This window comes from Talpa occidentalis, unplaced genomic scaffold (genome assembly GCF_014898055.3).
Source record: "Talpa occidentalis isolate TD23 unplaced genomic scaffold, MPIMG_talOcc4v2.1 talOcc4.4, whole genome shotgun sequence".
In the NCBI taxonomy this organism is placed as follows: Eukaryota; Metazoa; Chordata; class Mammalia; order Eulipotyphla; family Talpidae; genus Talpa; species Talpa occidentalis.
In genome coordinates this window covers 19,295,853-19,316,472 of record NW_023604295.1, presented here as the reverse complement: position 1 = coordinate 19,316,472, position 20,620 = coordinate 19,295,853, and the positions used below count along the sequence as shown (strand labels likewise).

General features: G+C 36.1%; 1 protein-coding gene and 1 pseudogene across 1 annotated transcript in view; one reads left to right on the top strand and one right to left on the bottom strand.

Annotated features, from left to right (window-relative positions):
• Positions 1-20,620, bottom strand: part of SAMSN1 (SAM domain, SH3 domain and nuclear localization signals 1) — a 122,923-nt gene that overhangs the window by 81,051 nt on the left and 21,252 nt on the right. The window contains 5 exon segments of the mRNA XM_054700352.1: positions 4,416-4,463; positions 9,235-9,337; positions 16,418-16,504; positions 17,961-17,998; positions 19,849-19,886. Of these exon segments, the coding sequence (XP_054556327.1) occupies positions 4,416-4,463; positions 9,235-9,337; positions 16,418-16,504; positions 17,961-17,998; positions 19,849-19,886 (314 nt within the window).
• LOC119257127 (small nuclear ribonucleoprotein E-like) lies at positions 14,755-15,117 on the top strand (annotated as a pseudogene).

The following is a 20,620-nucleotide window of genomic DNA, read 5'->3' as shown; positions in this document are numbered from 1 at the left end:
GAAGTACACTGCTGAGGGGAGCAGCGGGAGAGACAGGAGAGGTCTGTTGCGCCATGTGGGACCCTTGCCTGGTGGCCGGGGATCGAACAGGTGCTGCAGAGGCTGCAGGCAGCTATGCAGCCCAGCGCTCAACCGCTGCGCCACCAGGGACGTCCTCTTTTCATTTTTTAAAAAGATTTATTAATTTATACAAGAACTGGGGTACAGGCCAGATGTGTGGGAGGGTGAGAGGATTCATGAGAGACAGAGTGGGGAACAGAACAGGCAGACTGACTGAAATACACTGCTGAGGGGAGCAGCGAGCAAGACAGGAGAGGTCTGCAGTGACACATGGGTATCTCCCCAGTCTGCCGGGATGGAACCTGCACCACAGAGGCTGTGGACAGTTTCGCAGCACTGCGCTCAACCGCCTGCACCACCAGGGTGGCCCTCTTTTCATTTATATATACACCAACACACGTAGTTATTAGTACCACTTAAATGCTGACGAATCTCAGTTTATTTCTCCATGATGCTCTTCAGAAAATCACACTCACAATCCAAGAGTTTTTAAAATGATTTAAAAGTACAACCAAGATTGACCTCTGTGTCTTTCCGGCAGATTGAATTCTCATTGGATGTTCTTCAACTCATTGAATATTATCTTCATCCACTGTATTGCACGGTATTAATTTATCACCACTGCCACTTTTCTCCATTGCATATTTATATTTATTCCATTACTGAGTTTGGTCTAGTATCCAAAATGTTTCTTGAATCTATTTCTTTTTCTCAATTTCTATTGTTACCACCCTACTTTCATTTTCTCTCACTGAATTATTGCTAAGTCTTTAATTGGTTTTCTTTATATGGTTGCCCTTATGAATTAATTCACAATATAAAGTTAGCATTCTCTTTGAAAGATATAAATCTGATATTACTATCTTGATTAAATTACTGCAAAACCCCACAATGTTCTTTAAATAAATTTCAAAATATTTAACAGAGTCTATAAGGGCTGTCTCCAGTTCCCCTAAAATGCCACAAAGTACAGTTCTTTCCATCTTGAGTGTTTTTGTGTGTGCTGCTCCTTCTGTTTCCAATGCTTATTCTCATTCTCCTAACCAGCTTACTCTTTTCTCTCCCCTGTTGCTTCAGCTTCAATATTAGATTTTTAGAGAGATGCTTCCTGACTCTCAAATTCAAATTAGGTCTCCATTTCTTATCTTTTTCACTGTAATCATTGGTAAAATGTCTTTCTTCCCCAATAGACTTTAAAATAAAAAAAGACAGGAATATACCTTCCATATAGTACCATCATGTGGTGTCCTTAAAAGCAATAACATTATTGATGGTTGGTATTCCACATTAATTAGTTGAAATAATGATATAAAGTGAATTTATGAATAAGTGGATGAGTACTTGATTTGTTAAAATTTCTTTGAAATGCAATGATGCAAAAAAAATGGAATTAGTAATTGAGAAATGCAGAGGTAAGAAAATTATTATAGTTAGCTCATTTTCACCAACAAAATGGTAATTAAATGTAAATATAAATTTTGCATACATATATTTTAGTATGTATATAGTATATCTTTTATATACAAATATGATTTTCAGTTCATTTTGCTTACATTCCTTAAATAGTATAAATTTTTTTTTTTACAGATTTTGGATTAAATATACCTCATCTTCTGACAGTTCACTTGACCATTAAAATGATAGAATAATTTTTAGAAAATAGCACCAATGAATTATTGAATTGAATTAGTCCTATAATCATATTTTATGAGCTGAGGTAGAACTTATTAGACATCTAGTCTTCCAGCCTATTTAAAAAATGAGGAAACCCAGAGAAGCTAAGTGACTTACCCAAGGAACAATAATTCATTAATAACAGAGCCAGGACGAGAATCAAGTGCTCTGCTATTAATCCAATGTTCTGTCTTACAAGATTTTTGGAGACTGAATAATTACTTGTTATCTAGTAATCACAGCCAAGTCCAACGAAATTCAGAGTTTTGATTTGTAAGTTAAATATGGCTCTCCATTATGGAGGATAAGCATCACATAGAAAAATCTCAGATTTATTAGCCTGTCAACCATCCTACACATCTCCTCATATGTATATATGTAATAATCCACACATATTTCTTCTTTTATGTCATATATGTATTTTTATTTAAGATATAAATTTTAATAAGTGCATGTAGACACTCTTTTTGTTTGTGTATTTATACCTTTTCATAGATATTCATTTACATTTTTTCACTAGAAAGGAAATTAAATCTCTTCCAATTTTTCCCTTCCTTTTTACACAGAAAAATTATGAGGATTAACTAATTCTGGATCACCTTACTGCCTGAATTGGGTCCTCTTTATCCCACTGATGAATAAGAAGTTGGAAAGTCACACGATAGATCTTGACTGATAAAAAATAATTTCCCTTCTTTTTTTTATTCATGCTGTCTGATTTAGAAGAATTTTCCTTTCTAGTAACTTCTTAATGGTTATTATGAACCTTCTTTAATGTTAAAATAGAAAAAACCTGATCACTGATACCTGTAACACAAAATTCCTTCAATAGAAGTAGTAATTTTTTAATTAATATTTCATTTTATTTAAAAAGAAAGCTATAATGAAGATCCAAAAATGAAACTTCAATTAGTTGCATGTCTTTTGTATTGAAAATTTCCTCTGAATTTCCTACTCTTATGGCTCTTTGCTTAGTTACTAAAAGGTTACCAATTCCTAGGATTTTGGAAATTATTTTTATGATTATAATAAACTATTCAGTGAAAAATCCAAATTAAATTTTTACTAAAGGTGTAGGCAATACTCTAAGTGGCTTTTTTTTCTCCTTCAACTAGAAGGGGAGCTCTTTGGGGTTCCATCTCAAACCTGGTCTTTAATATGCTCAATAATTATATATGAGCTGAGAAATTGATCAAAAGTACATCTGAAAGAAAAGGTTAATGTGTGTAATATGAGTAGTACAAATAAAATGTGATGATTATGTGCAGGAGGGAGAGATTATATTAGGTAAGGTGTGGAAGGGAAATGTACTTGCCTAGGGGTTTAGCAGGCATTTGAACAGCTTAGCAGTATAATTTGGCATGTCTAACATAGCTCTTTATGTAATGATCTTACCCTACCGTACAAATACAAATCATCCACTCACACCCTAACACAGGTTACTAGCTCCTTTTTCCTTACAATCTGATTTTGGGGTATATAATTCTAGTGGTGGAATAATGTGCCATAATGTCTCTTCTTTCCATGGCACAAGGAAATTGCAACTTCATGGCCATTTCTCTCTACTTCTTTATGAGGAGCCAAGACTTCCCTTTGCTCATCAACTTCTAGGTTGGGGTCAGGTTTTAAATATTAAGACATTGCTAAGCTAGGGTAAGATGGAAAGATTGCACAAGTCATTGATGCAAATATGGTTGTATTTGTTTAAGAGGAAAAGCCACAGAAGCAACAACTTACTTCCTGTGTAATATCCCCTGCTCTGAAAATTTGAAGAAGTTTCTAGAACCATTCAGAAGAGCCCTTTCATGGTACACTTATTATCGTAACCAACAACAAAAAAAGAGGCAATAGGAAATTTAAGAGCTAGTATACACGTTAGTTAAGTTTTATTAAGCACCTGTTGGATTATCTACAGGATGTGGAATGTAAGGAATTACATAGAAAAGCACAACTAGCACTTATAATTTAATATAAAACAAACAATATAAACAAAAATATCAGGAAAACCTGCTTTAATAGAACCAGCCCTGATATGCAGTTAAGTGACTGCTCTCCTTTGTGACTGAGATCATGTGACTTGAGCAAGCCATTTTGCTTCTCTGTGCTTCTGTAAAATGAGGATTTGAATAATAGGAGTTCATTATTCCTCAAATAAGTAAAGGGATTAGACTAGATAAGTATCTCCATGTGTTACTTTATACAGTCCCTTGAATCTCAACAGTATGAAGGAAATAGAATTTCAATGAGTTTGGATAAATCTTTGTAACCTAGTCTAATAGCTTCTGTTTAAATTAGGAAATTGAGGCACAAAAATGTGAATTTAACAGACAAGACCATAGTCAGTCTAGGTCTCTTGATTCTGTTTCCAGTTAATTCCAAATTCTCCAAAATACGTATCTTTATCTTCCTTTGGAAATTCCTTTAGTGTTCATTGAGATTTTGTTGTTCTTTGCTATTTTTTTATATTATTCTTTGAAGGAAATAATTTATGCTTTTTTTAGATCAGGAAACTCTCTAATAAGGATAAAATCATTTTCTGTTCTTAGAAACACTCCATGTGGCAACTAAAGAAAAAAATTAACAAAGAATTATAGAAAACAAGGCTTACGACTTTAAAATTAAGAGGAGGGGAAATGGGGAAAGCTACCTATATATTATTAGCTGGGGGCAAGTATCCTAGCATTTCCCTGTCAGTAGTCTTAACATACCTTTGACAGTGAGATGGACTCCTATATCCAAAGGTTACTGCTTTAGCAGTAGAAAAGGGGAAGACTGATGTTAACATTCTCAAACCAACAAACAAATAGAACTCCCAAAAGTTACCAGAACAACTGGGAAAAGAGCCAAGCTTTCAATTTCAAGATATGAGTACACTGATGAATGTTTTATCAGTGATTTTATCTTTACATCTGTACAAAGGTGAATGTGTTGGATATATGATGTATACTGTATGTGTACGTTATATATATAGTAGATTCACTCTCCATTCCTCACATCCTCCAATCCCAATGCATGGTCCAAACCCAGAATAAGGAAGAAAGAGGGTTAGGGTCCAGTCTTTTTCTTAATTTCTTAATTCCCTCCACTGCTGGGTACAAAATAAGTATCCATTTTTGATACTCTGCTAGAATTTAAACTCCAAATATACATTGGAATTGGGTAACAGATATAGTCAGAATAGCATGAAAGATTATAAATTACATTTAACACCTATCCATGTAAGCTCCTCATGGTCAACTCTGCTTCCTTTGAAAAACCATGTACCTGATACTAGGCACAGTTTCTCCTTAGGGATCTTCAAAACTGCAAGCAAAGGGCATTGGAGGGAGTTTATAACAGAGAATAGAAGGGGATTTCAAATTTTATTTTGATAAGACTACAGTAGGATTTAAATGCATGCAGGGAAATGAAAGAAATATTCATTGAATGATTTCTAGAGTGTAGTATACCTGTGCTACTTCATTTAATAATTATAACAATCATAAGAAATTTTCTTCTCATATTATACATAAGGAAATTGAAGCATAGAGAATTTAAACAAGTCAAGAGTCAAGAGTTCTAGGTAGGTAGGATGTAGACAGATTGGCAGATAGATAGATAGATAGATAGATAGATAGATAGATAGATAGATAGATAGATAGATGATAGATTTTTAAAAGTCAGTCCACTCAGCAACACTTTTCCCACTAAAAGAACTCAGGGAGAAAATGTTTTGGTGCAGTCTTGGGTAGAGGTGCTTGACAATGCTTAATATCACCAGCGCTAAAAGTAATAAATGTTATCCTTCTTTTCTATCATGAATATGAATGATGCTCTGAAGGCTGAATGCAACCTAAGAATTTACGTGAGAAATGAGGCATGAAACATTTTTGAAAATATATTAGCCCAAAGTCTGTATTACTGCATATTTTATACCCTTTTCAATATGCTACAAAAGATTTGAGCCATCAACTGAATACTGCCAGAAAAGAACAAACAAGAACAAGGATACAAAAATAAATGCTAGGAGTCAAGTTACCACAAGATGTTCTTTATGGTTGGTGTAAAGATCACAGTACCAGGCAGTCTGCTTTGCTTCCAACACCCTCCCCTTCAGCGCTTCTCCTGTGAGCCTGGTTCTCCAAGTTTATCCCAAGCCAAGTAGGCAGAAATATTCATGGAGAAAGTTGATATTGAAGAAAGTGGTCCATAAACATCTACCTCCCTCCTGCAACTTGGTTCCTGATGTCTTCTTCTATGGCTGAGGTCTATTCTCCCATTTTAAGAACATGAAGGCAACATGTCTGGTTTTGTGTTTTCTTTTTTTTTTTTTTTTAATAGAGGCATGTTTTTTTTATTTATTTATTTGTTTGTTTGTTCGTTCGTTTTGTTTATACATGCACTGGGTACAGTCAGAAGCGCGGGAGGGTGAGAGAATTCACCAGAGCCAGAGCGGGGAGCAGAGCAGGCAGAAGGACCGAAGTACACTGCTGAGGGGAGCAGTGGGCGGCAGGAGAGGTCTGCGCGCCATGTGGGACCCTCCTCCGGTGGCTGGGGAGCAGCCGGGGATCGAACCGGCGCCACAGAGGTCGCCGGCAGCTTTGCAACCCAGCGCTCAACCTCTGCGCCACCGGGGAGGCCCTGGTTTTGTGTTTTCTGATTGGCAATTCAGTTACTGTTCAATGATTTACTCTGATTGTTTCTGTAGTCCAAAATGTATTTTGTAGGCATGATCATAAGATAATTACAACTACAAATATATTTCATATCTTTGGAATCTTATCAAAGTCTATAATTTGTTATACAGTAATACAGATGTGAAAATACTGACCCCATTAAGATATTATTCATTATTTTAATCCTGTCTACTTTTAATAGTCTTTAAAAATACCGTAATGAAAATATAGCATTCTCATAATTAAAACAAAAATTGACTTCAGTTTTCCCAGGAAGTCGTTGCCTCACCAGACCAGACCTAAGCCCAATTTGGGCTTCTGAAGTAAAAATTCCTGGGACATCATGTCTGTGGCGAGCTGTCCACCATCCCCAGAGAGTCTCATGGTTCATTCACGGAGCACTTTCCAAAACACATATAATTACCGATTCTTGGACCCCCAACTAGTTGGACAGAAGTATGTCTCAGGAGTCTGCATTTTAAACAAATACGCCAAGTGATTGTGATACAGACGGTCCCCAGGCTACATTCAGAGAAACTGTTCTGATAAGTCATTTGCTTACTTAAGGGTAAACATCATGGTTTTGCCAAGACCCACTTTTATACCTATTGACCGGCCAGTCTCTCTTTCATACCAAAGTTGCTTCTCCAGCCGAGAATGATTCCCTCTCTGCCCCTTCTTTCAAAGGGTAAATTACTTCTACTTTTCCTCAGTCACAGGAGTTCATAAATTAATAATTTGCATGGCACTTCTTAATAATAATACTTTGTTACACCAAAGTATTCTGTCATACAGAACAAATATTTCTTAGCTAAGTTCAATTGAATGTCAACTATGAATAAGATGATAGATATTAAAGAAGATAAGACCACCCCCTACTCCCAAATGAGAATTTCCAAATTAGATCACACCTGTCTGCCTGTCTCTAGTATGGATTCCTTCTACTTATTACTGAGAAACTACACAGCACCACTGAATGGCTAGTCTTCTAGAAGGATCATTTCTTAGCCAATTAAAACATCCAGGTAGAATGGTGTCAGGGAGAAGATTTATTTTTAACTCTTTTCTTCAAAGACCTCTCTACATAATTTTCTTCTTTCTGAGTTAGTTCTGTTTTTCTGGCGAAAACTAAAGAAGGACTTCTTTTGGCTCAGCACATGTTCAGGGAGCTCTTACTGTAAACCAGTCAGTGTCTTTTCCTGGCTATCAGACACTATTTCACTTAGATACTATATCTGAGGCCTCATCTAAATTTAGCAGATGAGACTGCATATTTCAGAGATAATCTGCCAGCTGTGCTTATGCAAGTGCCATTAAGCTGTGCAAGGAGTAAAAGGAGGAAAAAGGGGAGGGAGAAGAAACCTCATGACAGCAGCAATTGAATCCATCTAAGTATCTCCTAAATGCCAGCCATGACTCTAAATGCTTTAATGAAGTATCTCAGTTAATTCTCATGACAACCATGAAACAGGCTCTTTATAGACCGAGTTTATAGATGATAATACTGAGGTACAGAGAGAGAGAGAGAGAGAGAGAGAGAGAGAGAGAGAGAGAGAGAGAGATTAAGGGCCTCCCTGGTGGCTCAAGGGGTTAAGCACTGCACTATGAAGCAATCCACAGCCTCTGCAGCATGAGTTCAATCCCTGGCTGGCCAGGGAGCAACCCACATGGCCCAGCAGACCTCTCCTGTCTTGCCCGCTGCTCCCTTCAGCAGTGTACTTCAGTTAGTCTGCCTGTTCTGCTCCCCACTCTGTCTCTGGTGAATCCTCTCACCCCCCGCATCTCTGGCCTGTACCCCAGCTCTTATATGCATAAATAAATAAATCTTAAAAGAGAGAGAGAGAGATTAAGTGCATTGCTCAAAGTCACTTAACCACTAAGCACCAAGCCAAAATTCAAACAGACTTCTGTTTTCAGAGTTCTCAGGCATGCACCCAGGACAACCCGCTGGGAGACAGGCATGCAGGCTTTGTGCAGCCGTGTGCAGCCGACCTCAGGACCACAGGTCCATCATTCTGAGCATCAGAACAGCCAGCAGAAACCGCTTGATCAAAAGTTATATACTACAGTTAAATTCATTGGAGAGCTCTGACAGCCTCAGAAAATCAGGCTGCAATTAGGAATGCACGTTCCCTTTCCTCACCAAATCACTTCCTCATAATTCATATGCTGTAGACCCTCTCCCTATTGATCAATCTACTGCACCAAGGAAGGTCAGCTCTAAATTTTCTAATACAACTATCAGAATGATTAAAGAGAACCTCATAGTTGTCAGAAAAATATCAAAAATCAGTAGGATACCTGTGTTATCCCTATTGACTCAGATACTGTTTTTCTTTATAGGATGAACAACTATTTAGCTATTGATTAGTGTTATGTTGTTATTATTAGAAAAGACCAAGTTTTGGAAATTTTTAATTGCTTCAACTCCTGAGCTAGTTAGTGTAATTTTGAAGGGATTATGGCTGAAGCCATAGTATATATGTTCTTATACCACACATAAAATCACAAGGCATGTGACCCATGATAAAGGTTGCCACATAGTTCTAGGCACTTAGAATGGGTCTTGTCAGAGAAAATACCTAATATATTAATTTAACAGCTGAGAGTTACTTATCAGAAGGCTGAAGAACATGATGTTTTGCATAATCAAGGTGGTTTATTAATTTAAATCATCATGTGTTTTTTTTTTTCATTTATACTCCAGTTCACAGAGACATAAACATATCAATTACAAAGCAATTTACAATAACTAAATACAAAGTAGTTACCAGGTTGTCTAAGTATTGGACACTACATCTAGCATATTACAGAGCTCCACAGACAGATGATCTTCACAAAACACCACATTTTGACTGCTCAAATTACCTGATAAGAAATGCCTGGCAGTTTTTTTCCTTGAAGAATATGTATGTTACTACCCAAAAGAAAAGCCTCTTCATTTTGATCTATGAAAAGATGAAGTTGTTAAATAGATTTGCAGAAATTACAGGATTTAAGAAATTTAAGTGCAATTTAATACTCGCATTTTTCTTTAAATCATAAATATTTTCTTAAACATTTGCTATTCTCACAAGTAACAGAAAAAAACCAAAATAGAAATCTAGCAAAATACAAACAACACCACTAACCAGCTGTGTGCTTTCTGAGCAAGCCATAGTACCTCTCTGGGATTTAATTTCCCTCTCAGTAATAGAGCAATCGCATACAAGCTACTAAAGTCACTTCTAACTCCAAAAGGCTGTGATTTCATGAAGTTATCACCTTACCTGTTTCTATTAAACTAAGCTTTCCACCCCTGGCATTTTGAGCTTTATTAGCTTAAGTCTTCTCAACATGAATTATTTATGTTGAAATTGTTCTATGCATGCTTTAGTAAAAGCATTGGAATGTGGCATCCATTTGCTTGAAGCTAAATGAAACCTTTTCAAAAGGTAGTAGCATTTCCCTTTCAGGCTCTGTAAAAGGAGCTCCATTTATTTAAATCTGAAATACACAGCTGCTGAAAATGGACAGTGCTTTATGGATCACTTAATCCAAACCCCATAGTGTACAGATTGATACTGAGACTAACAGAAATCACCTGGTCGCCACCCGCAGTGACTTCCTTTCACCTTCTCTCCTTACTTGCAATCATGGCTTCAATTTCCCACTATTCCTCATTCTCATATTCTGTGGGGGAGGAATGGCAGTCAAGGCCTACCTTCCATGCACGGTGAAAAATAGATGCAGGTTTTTCTCCAAAGCCTCATCATAGCTGTGGCTAAAAGATACGTTAAATTCACAGCTCAGGGGCCTCCCCAGTGGCGCAGTGGTTGAGCGCTGGGCTTCGAAGCTGCCTGCAGCCTCTGAAGCACCGGTTCAATCCCCTGCTACCAGGCTAGGGTCCCACATGGCGTGCAGACCTCTCCTGCGGCCCGCTGCTCCCCTCAGCAGTGTACTTCGTCACTCTGCCTGTTCTACTCTCCGCTCTGGCTCTGGTGAATTCTCTCACCCTCCCGTGCCTCTGACCGTACCCAGTGCTTGTATAAATAAATAAATACATCTTTAAAAAAAATAGAGGGCCTCCCCTGGTGGCGCAGCGGTTGAGCGCTGGGCTGCGAGGCTGCCTACAGCCTCTGCAGAGCCAGTTCAATCCCCGGCCACCGGCGAGGGTCCCACAAAAAAAAAAAAAAAAAAAAAAAAAAAAAAATAGAATTAAAAAAATAAATTCACAGCTCACAGAGTAATAACTGAGTTATAAAATAAGAGTAGTTATATTACAGGATTTCAGAAAATACTTAAATTTTAAAATGAGCTAGTTTTGCCATCTGGTTCTTTGAAGCACGATCTTCTAACATGGTATCAGGATACTGGAAGCAGTTTTTGCAATTTTTTTTTTTTATTTTCCTATAGAAAAAATGGTTCCCCCCCTCCATTCCATTATTTCTTTTCATCTCTCCTTTTTGATGGATTTAACATGAATTTTGGAGAACTCCTATAGCTATTATTCTGAATAGGATTGATATAAGAAAAGAACAGTAATGTGGTCTCCTGGCCTCCAGGATCTGAAAACAGCTGAGGAAGCTGCACAATGCCAGTTATATAACTCACATAACCATTCAAGGCAGAAAAACGAGTGATTCAGATGTGACTATCAGAGAGCAGTGACTATGACCCAAAGTACTTATGGAAGAGGAAGGGTTTGAATAGAAGCTTAAAAAAATGGGGATATCTGGAAACGAGGAAAAAAAGGAAAAGCTACAAATACCACAGCCATTTTATGAATATTAGTCCATAATCTAGAAGAATGAATCAAATGATAGTGGCCATAACAGTGTCCCAACCAACATAAACTTTGAGACTCTTACTGCCGCTCAAATACAAATGCAAAAAAGAAAATGGGATTAGGTTTAAAAACGTAATATGTCTAATTAACTTGGTGATGATTCTAATGTGATACACTTCTGAGCATAGCCAGGTAACTCTAATCCTAGTAAGAACGTCCCTCAGGAATTAAAGGGACCCCAAGATTCATTTGGACAAAACACTAAAACTCTGGCCTTTCTCATTCAATTCAGAAAGCTTTCCTTGGAAAGAAGGTGTGCTGCAGCAGGCGGCCGTTGCTGGGGTAGTTTATTCCCAAGTCGGGAGCAGACATTCAGGTATAAATTGTGTTTATCTGTCATTCCTCCTGCAGTACACTCTAACAAAAGTTAAATTACATGCTCTAGGGAAACAATATTTAAATTAAATTGTGATCTAAAGAGGTTCTGGTATTGTAACAGGGAGGTCCCCAGGAAAGGGGGAGGTTCCCTGCCCCACCCAAGGGAAGGTGGTCTGAGCAGGAAGAAGAGAAGCTGCAGAAGAGACTGAGGAAGGAAGCAGGATGGAGCCAGGAGACCTGGAGGAGGCTCATGGAGCCTAGAGACATGTGAAGAAACTGCGCTTGTCTTTTGGTCGTGGACTGGGTGACACAGATGTGGGTGAGACCCGTGGGGAGGTGACAATGGCAGCTTTTATCTTGATGTTGATTTTGCTCTTTTCCTTCTGGGCTTGTCTGGTTGTTTCTGACCCTTTGCTGTGGGTCCCCACTGGAAGGTGCTTTAGACTCGTGGCAGGCTTTGGGGCCTTGCTCTGGGCCAATCCCATTTGGACGGACTTTTACCCACGAGGGGACAGGTAACTTTGGATGCTTCACTTAGAAACTAGACTCTTTGCCTTACCTGTATTGTTTCCTAGTTTTATTAAAGTTCCTTCCCATTAAAGTCTCCTATGTTTTGTGTTGATGCGGCGGATGGCAGAACCCATGTAGAATAGGCAGGTTTGCGGGGTTTGGGCTGCCCCTCTCCCTGTCCTATAACAGTATCAATTCCAAAGATTGGAGGAAGGGCTTCCCTAACACTACCAAGGAGTCCTTCAGAGACTAAGTGGGTATCCTACAACTCGATTCAATTTGACATTGTCTACCCAGAAAGAACATAATTTTCCACAGATTAAGGGTTTAGTTTTACAAGATTGTCCCTATCCCCACCATTCCCTGCAGTCACATACACACACATCAGGTGTCAAGCATAAATCCAAGTTGTTACCTGCTTTTATGACTAACATCCTTTTTTGCATATGTTTGTTTTATGGAATTGACTGTCACAATCACGTAAGTCTGTATTTTGTTTGCTTTTATTTTTTAAAAAAAAATATTATTATTTGTACTTTTTGGTAAAAATAGAAAAACAGTTCTTTATTTTTATTCAAATTTTGTTGATTTACCATTCATTTACAAAACTGTAATTTCAGCAATACAGCTTCACACCTCAACATGTACATATGCTACATGCGTTCACCAACAAAGCTCATGTTACACTCCTGTCACTCTTCCCCCCTGGTAATCATCCTATTTTACATAGACCAACAGTTATTTTTGTTGTAGAAATCCTGTTCGAGAATCCTGTTTTTAACTTACATGACAACTTAATCTTGGGTCAACGCCAATTCATATATTTCAAAGTTTGGTCTTTCCAAGCTTTGTTTTTTTCCATAAAACTTAGGCCAAACTAAATTTAAAATTTTTAAAATTGATTTTAATTTGCTAACATGAATATTCTGCCCATTTATCATGCTGAAAATATGACAGTTAACATGAATTGCAGATTGATTTCCCTTAATGTCTAAGTTATGCCAGTTTTTCAATTGTAAAGTACTGAACACTCCATTTATTCTGTTTATTTTACAGATGTAATCTCCTAATAGTACAGGTGAAAGTTTAGATAAAATTCATCTTAGAAGAAGGAAATGGACTAAATAAATAGAAATGTTATGCTTCTGGCACTCAACTTACTCTGATAAATTTTGTCTTAACTGATACAACAGAGTCATAATTATTGACCATGTGAATATCTTTTTAGATTAAAATATCAGCTACAAATTCTTGGCTAAATACAGCTAGTGGAAAGTTTCCTTCATTAACCCTCAATACTCTTTAGGACATAAATGCTGTTCACATATGTAAAATATAATTTTGAAACAAATTGAGAGAAAGGGCCTTCATTTTATTTTATTTTATTTATTTTTTTAAAGATTTATTTATTTTTATACAAGAGCTGGGGTACAGGCCAAAGGTGCGGGAGGGTGAGAGGATTCACCAGAGACAGAGCAGGGAGCAGAACAGGCAGATGACAGAAATACACTGCTGAGGGAAGCAGCGGACTAGACAGGAGAGCTGCACCATGTGGGATTCTTGCCAGCTGGTCGGGATCGAACCCGCACTGCAGAGGCTGCGGACAGCTTCACAGTGCAGCGCTCAACCTGCTGCGCCACCTGAGAGGCCCGAAATGGCCTTTATTTTAGTCTTGAGTTTGTAACAGGTCCTTTAGGAGTTAATATTACTCCTACCCTTCATTTCCTTAGATATTTTCTTTGGCTTTATTGAAGGTGTCCTTACAATTTTATCATTAGCGTGTTCAATAAAATCATGGGCTGTGGATGAAAGCAATGTTGCACCTTCTGATCTCCAGCTCACTAAACTTCACAGCCTGCCTATCCCCAGGCTCAGTAAACCACTCTTAAGTAATTATGCAATTAACTGCTAAAACGTAGTGTTTAAAATGAGAAAGAAATATTATGGGTTGATACGTAGGGCACTAATTGCTTAGAAATACTCTGAGCCTTCCAACTGAAGCAACTACACCCATAAAATTCAAGTCCACAAACTTGTGGCTCTCCCTCCCACACCAAATTTCTCTCTAATTTACAATGGTACTGACAGCCTTGGTCTCAGGCCATCAACTCTTCCTAGCATGGCATTAATCCCTAGGAAATGTCCTGTGACTCAGCTGCTATTGCTGAAATTGGGTGAACTTTTTAGGCACACACATACATGCACATACGCATACACACTCTAAACATGGTGACGTGACAATTTAAGAAATATCAAACATGGGAAAGATTCTGTAAAGGCATTAATTTTTCTTCTTTCAGTAAAAAAAAAAAAAAAAAAAAAAAAAAAAAAAAACAGATCTTTTGAGCACCTCACCTAAGAACAAGATTTCTGTTTTGTCAGTTTAGCAGTAATAGAATTACCTGCCCATTACTCTTTAAAAAAAAAAAACACAAACAGAATTTTTAGAAAACAAAATACTTAAAAACATTTAAGAAAAATTATAATTGAAAGTAGTCTATAACACAGTGTTAAGTTCTTTATCCATAGATCAATATCCAATAATCTAAAACTAATAATGTGTAATTATAAAAGGGATGGTGGATGGATGGATGGATGGATGGTGGATGGATGAATATATGAGGGTGTGAGTGAAGACAGCTGGTATGTATGAGGTGAAGACAGAGTCCAATCAAAATAGGATATAATGGACATTGTTTCTGAAGTAACATGTGGCTTAGTGTGGTCTTTGTGAGCTTCTACTGTGGCCAGGGCCAAAAAATGCAGAAAGTAATGGTACAGCTCATCAAACTCATCTTTAGATATTGCAAAATAGATCTCAGATTCAGGTGTAGTGTTAAGGGCAAGTGAATATGCAGATAGAGGACTGTATCACTGGTATTGATGAGTATATGAATCTGGTGTTAGATGATGCAGAAGAGATTCATTCTAAAACAAAGTCAAGAAAACAACTGGGTTGGATTATGCTAATAGGAGATAATATTACTCTGCTCCAGAGTGTCTCCAATTAGAAATGATCGATGAAGTGAGAAATTGTTGAGAAAGCAATATAGTTTTCTTTTTAAGGCAACACATTGTTTTGATCATCCTTATGCTATTGCTGGATGACAATAAATGCTGTGGAATTTGTTAAATTTATTTTTATGTGGGATTGTTTTTATTTTAAAACAACGAAACACATGGCATTATAAAAATTTTTCTTGTGCTGTAATTAAAAGAATATATTTAAAATAACTCCCAAATGGTTCATCTATTTATTTATAATAAAGTAGAAAATTTGACTTAAAGCCAAAAACATTACACAATGTTGGATAAAGCCAAAATATTTCAAAGGAAAATTATTAATTTCATAATTACTTTTTATATTTAAGAATCAAAGGTCCTAATCAAACCATTAACTCCTAACTCTAAGAATATATAGTAATTAATTTCCCTTGTCATAAGATACAAAAATATTTTCAACTGAATATCAAAAATTTGAAATAAATCAATAACTAATATAATCAATTATTTCTTGTTCCAATAACATTAGAGTAGAATATCAAGCAGATCAACTTTTTTGTATTGTTATATTTGTGGACTCAGAAAATTTTGTTTTATTCATTACCTTCCAATGCTAAGGAATTTTAAATGTGCAAGAATTTATTATTAGTCATTTTTATACCTCCCTGATATTTTGTTCTTCTTGGGAATTTTTAAATTTAAAATGTTATAATTTTGCATTAATAATCAAGGTTATTTCTTTTAACTTTTAAAAGAAAACCTAAGTATAACTACTTACCATATTGTTTTTAAGAAAGTTTTTCTGTGCTTGCTTTTAATACATTTTTAAATTGTTTTAGACACTGGAGACATTATTTGTAATTGATTCTTTGCTTCAGCACTTCAACAGATAAATTTTTAAATTTGATTCCACTTCCTTTCTGCATATCTGTGTATGTGCACACATATACATGTTCATATTCTGTTAATATACACATTCTATTTTACTCACTTTGTTTTTGCTTTTTAAGTGTTCTACAATACAATACTTGGCTTATTTTTTAAAAGATTTATTTATTTATGCATATAAGAACCAGGGTACACGCCAGATGTGCGGGAGGGTGAGAAGATTCACCAGAGACAGACCAGGGAACAGAACAGGCAGATTGACTGCTGAGGGGAGCAGCGGGCAAGACAGGAGAGGTCTGCTGCGCCATGTGGGTTTCTCCTTGCCTGGCCCGGATCGAACCTGCACTGCTCAACTGCCTGTGCCACCAAGGAGGCCCAATACTTGGCTTATTTTAATGAAGAAAGATGTAAATTTTTCTAACCCCTTCTTTAAACTGCTTTGGGTAAATGCAAAGTCAGCGGAAGTAAATTTAGCAATTACCTTTTAGCTGACAGAGCCTTCTGATGTGGGAATTATTCTCAGGTTTGCTGGAATCCTGCCAGATGGTATCATTCACAGTTTTTCCTTCTAAAATAAAGAAGAGGATTGGTTAACATCTGTAACATCTGTCCAATAAATGTAAGACATTTGAAGTCAAAACAGGCTCAGCACACAATTGTAATTTGTAAGTGTATGTTAAGAGAGTTGTATGGTTCATTCTGGGGAGTTCTAGTATCTGGAGAATAGCTTGAGGTTCTGTAGACTCCGGATTTATTTCCATGTACTGCATAAGTACCCAAGCATAGATGCTAGAAAGCTATTACTGAAATACCATTTGATAACTTATGCTTACATTCTTCTTTGGATTGTCTTGAATTAGTAATTATTTATATTTTATGCATAAGTTAAAATAATGCTACATGCATCATAGTTTTTAACAAAATGATTCTATCTGTAGAGAGAAAACTGAGCTGTGATAGTTTCAAGAAACTCTAAAATGACTAAGTAGAAGAAGCTGATTTTCTGTCTTATCCTCCCAAAACCTAGGGTGGAGCCTAGACAAGTAATGAACTAAACTGCACCAAAATGAAGAATTGTTATCTCTTCTAATTAACTTACCAAAGACTAAGTATTTCACAGTTTCTATCCTACCAGTGATAAAGCAGTATTTAAATAATGCAACCAAAGCATCACACAGAGAAAAACTTAGTATGCTATATTGTTTTTAAAGTCATTTGCCCATACTTGACAATAGAGAAGGTAATTGATCATCAAGAATTATGTTAGGCTAGAAACATCTGTAGTTTTGTGTGTGAAAACTGAAGCGCATGCTATGAGAATGGATCTAGAAGGGAAATAAATATCTGCTGTATTTTCATTTATTTAGGACTACATTATTCAACTCAAGACTGATATTCTAAATATTAACTAATACCCAAAGGCCATGACTAATGAGAGAGGAATCAGTGGCCAGATGCTTTGCCACTAGCTACCATTAGTAATTATTCTGTGAGGAAAGGAGAGCCATTATCTACATAATTTTTAAAAAGTAATTAATGGAATATATAATAATTTTAGAATTAAATACAAATCAAGCCCATTACCTTTAATATTACTATGGATTTTGAAATCACAGAAATGAAAGAAAAGATACAGTTCTATGAAATGTGGTGGAAGAGTATTGCAATCCAACTGTTTACTACATCCTTCATATTCACTCTTAGATTAATAGATCTAAAAAGACATCCAATGTCACCTTAACCATGGTCCAACCAAGCTAAAGTTGTAGAGTTGGAAGATAATCAGCCATAAACCACCAAGGACAATTTTTATTTTACGAAAGGAAATTTTGCTGAATAAATCAATCATTTGTCTTAGTCACTTACAGTGACAATGGAAGCAGGCTTCTTTTTTTTTTTCCGATCTATAGAACTCAAAGACAACTTCCTTTAATCACTTATTTCTGCCCTATGGCAATAGTGAAAAATAAACAACTTCCAGGGAAATAGTACATATCATTTTCATGAGTATTCTGATGAATTACTAAGTACCTTGTTTTCAAACATAGATCTCTGGATTAACCTAGAAGAATTAAGGAAACAGATATTTACATTTTAAAAGTAACATTTCTAAAACAGAAATTAGATCACATAGACATATGTGAAATACCTGTGAGAGCAGAAGAAAATTGTACATCTTACCAAGGTCTACATGTGGTCTTGAATTTTCTGACAGTAGATGGCAAAGTACAGTTAATACAAGTATAATCTTAGCCTGGAAATTTTTCTATGCATTATGGAGAAATTACATTAAAGTCTGCCCACCCCAAAAGCCATTTCTACATGAATGTATCTCAAACAGATAATGTGGAAAAGTTCTTTCTCAAATGAGTATGTTCAATAAATACAGAAAGAATGATGTGACTTGAATGCCACCATTCCATAATCCCTAAGAAAATAACAGACCTGAGCAATAATCATTATTTAACCTGGACATATAACTTTGTTATAGGTTGAGAGTTTCCACCATTAATATTAGTGTTAAATTTAAACCAAGTTCATATTTTCTATGCTCAGAATTGTAAGCAAAAAAAAAACTTTATATAAGATGTTCCTTCTTGTCTTAATCGTTTTTGGGTTTATTTTTAATTTCTTAATGGAGAATACTTAGGATATCTCTTGGTATATAGCAAGTATTAAAAAAAAAATTATTGATAATATTATAAAATGAGGGAGTGGGAGCACAACAAACGTTATTTCCTCCGAGGCCGTGGTGGACAAAAGAGTTGAAGAACTCAAAAGAGTCTTCAATTTTATTTTAACTGGTTGGATTTGGAGGAAGCACACAAATTGATTTAGCTTATGTTTGGAAAACCCTAATTCTATCACCATCAGTCCTTTCCCTGTCATTCATGCTCCAGCCCCGCCATCTGCAGATTATCCTCAAATGTGCAGAAGCATCAATTATATGCCAATAGCTCTAATTTTGTTTCAAGTATTTGCTTTAGAATTAGTGAGCATCTTATCTGTGGACATGCTAAATAGCTGCATAGTTAAGGGCAATTTAGGAGTCTAAAAAGAGTCCTACACAAAAAATCCCCTTCCTTACTCCAGCTCATGCTTAAAATACCACTGTTGTAGTTTGAATGATTAACTGTGGCTAAGATACAACTAGTCTTGCCTGGCAGTTGTCCTGAGCTGTTAACCATGCAATTACCTCCTTGCTATGGTTGCATTAAATATCCTTACTGGGAGATATCATTGAGCAAGAAAGTAAAGAAAGAATATGAAGTGGAGAGTTTAGAGGAAGTGAAAAGTGGGGGGTGTGGTTGGGGAAGAACCATCAAAATTACTACATCCAGAGAAAGTTTAACATGATTCACAATTTGGTCTAAAACCAATCCAGAATGCCCGGAGGCCAGTCTGTTGTATTATCAACAACCAATCTGGAAATTTCCCCCATAAACCAACTTCCTTCTCCTTCCCTGCTTATTAGTTAAAATCCTATTACGTTATGCAACAGGAGTGTGTCATGTCCCCTGGCAACTTGATGTGTTGAATGTAAAGCCAAGCCTGACCTAAATAACCCAAATCTCTTTGCAAACACATTTTATTTGGATTAGAAGAACTTTTCAAAAGATTAATATATTGGTCACTGATAAAAACATGTTTTCAAAAAAGCTCCCACTTTAATTTGAGCTAAGTTTAAACACATGCTTCTTCTCTGAAAAGTTAATTTTCACATCTCTATTTAACATGTCACAACACAGGTTTTTTATGAATCAGCATTAAAAGACAAATGATAGCACAACAAAACTTACCTAAATTTGTCCTTAGATATTTTTAAAAAATACGTTGACTGGAAACCCACTTTTATGCTCCATTAAATATAGAATTAAAGAATATAAAGTTTTCAAAGTAAATCTGATTTACTTTCTTTGTGGTTTTCCATTTGCAAATTTAGAAACTTCCTGTAAAATAAAACAAATAATAAAATAAAAAGTAAAAAATAAAATACTACTACTCAAAGAAATCAGAAGGAGAATTCAAGTGTAGCCCATCTTCACTGCAAGCTAGATGTAATTCATTTTGCCTTTTTCCTACTTGAGTTTACCCTTTATATTTTAATATTATAGCATAGAATATGATACAATAGCAAGTTTTTATAATTTTCTCCTTTTGTCTTTGTGATTTTGGGAAATGTAGCATATGTCCTCCTTTAACAAGGGTTTATATCTTATTCAAAACCCTTCTCAGCAAATAAAGTGAGCTTATTAAATAAAAACATGCATTAAATCTTCATAACCTCAACTTTCTATTGCCCATCAAATCACCAAGACCAAGGGGAGACATAGATACTGAAGTATATTAATTACATTATACAGTTCCTTCCTTTGAGACAGATGGAAAGTATGCTATCACAACACCCTGAGGGTGTTGAAATATACCTATGATTCATCTGGCCCTTTTCTTCTAAGCAACAGAATGTTGTGTGAAATTCCTTTCACCTTTAGAGGAAGAATATATTGATACATTTTTTGCCATCTTTGAAAGAGCTTGTGTTGAACTATTCCCAGGAAATTTGTAGAACCCTTCAGAACCTGTCTTTATTGTTCATCCACTTCTTCCTTTAAAAACTATCTATGTTTTTGATTTTAAGTTACTTTTTGGACATCTATTATGTGATAGTCATCTGTACAGGTTC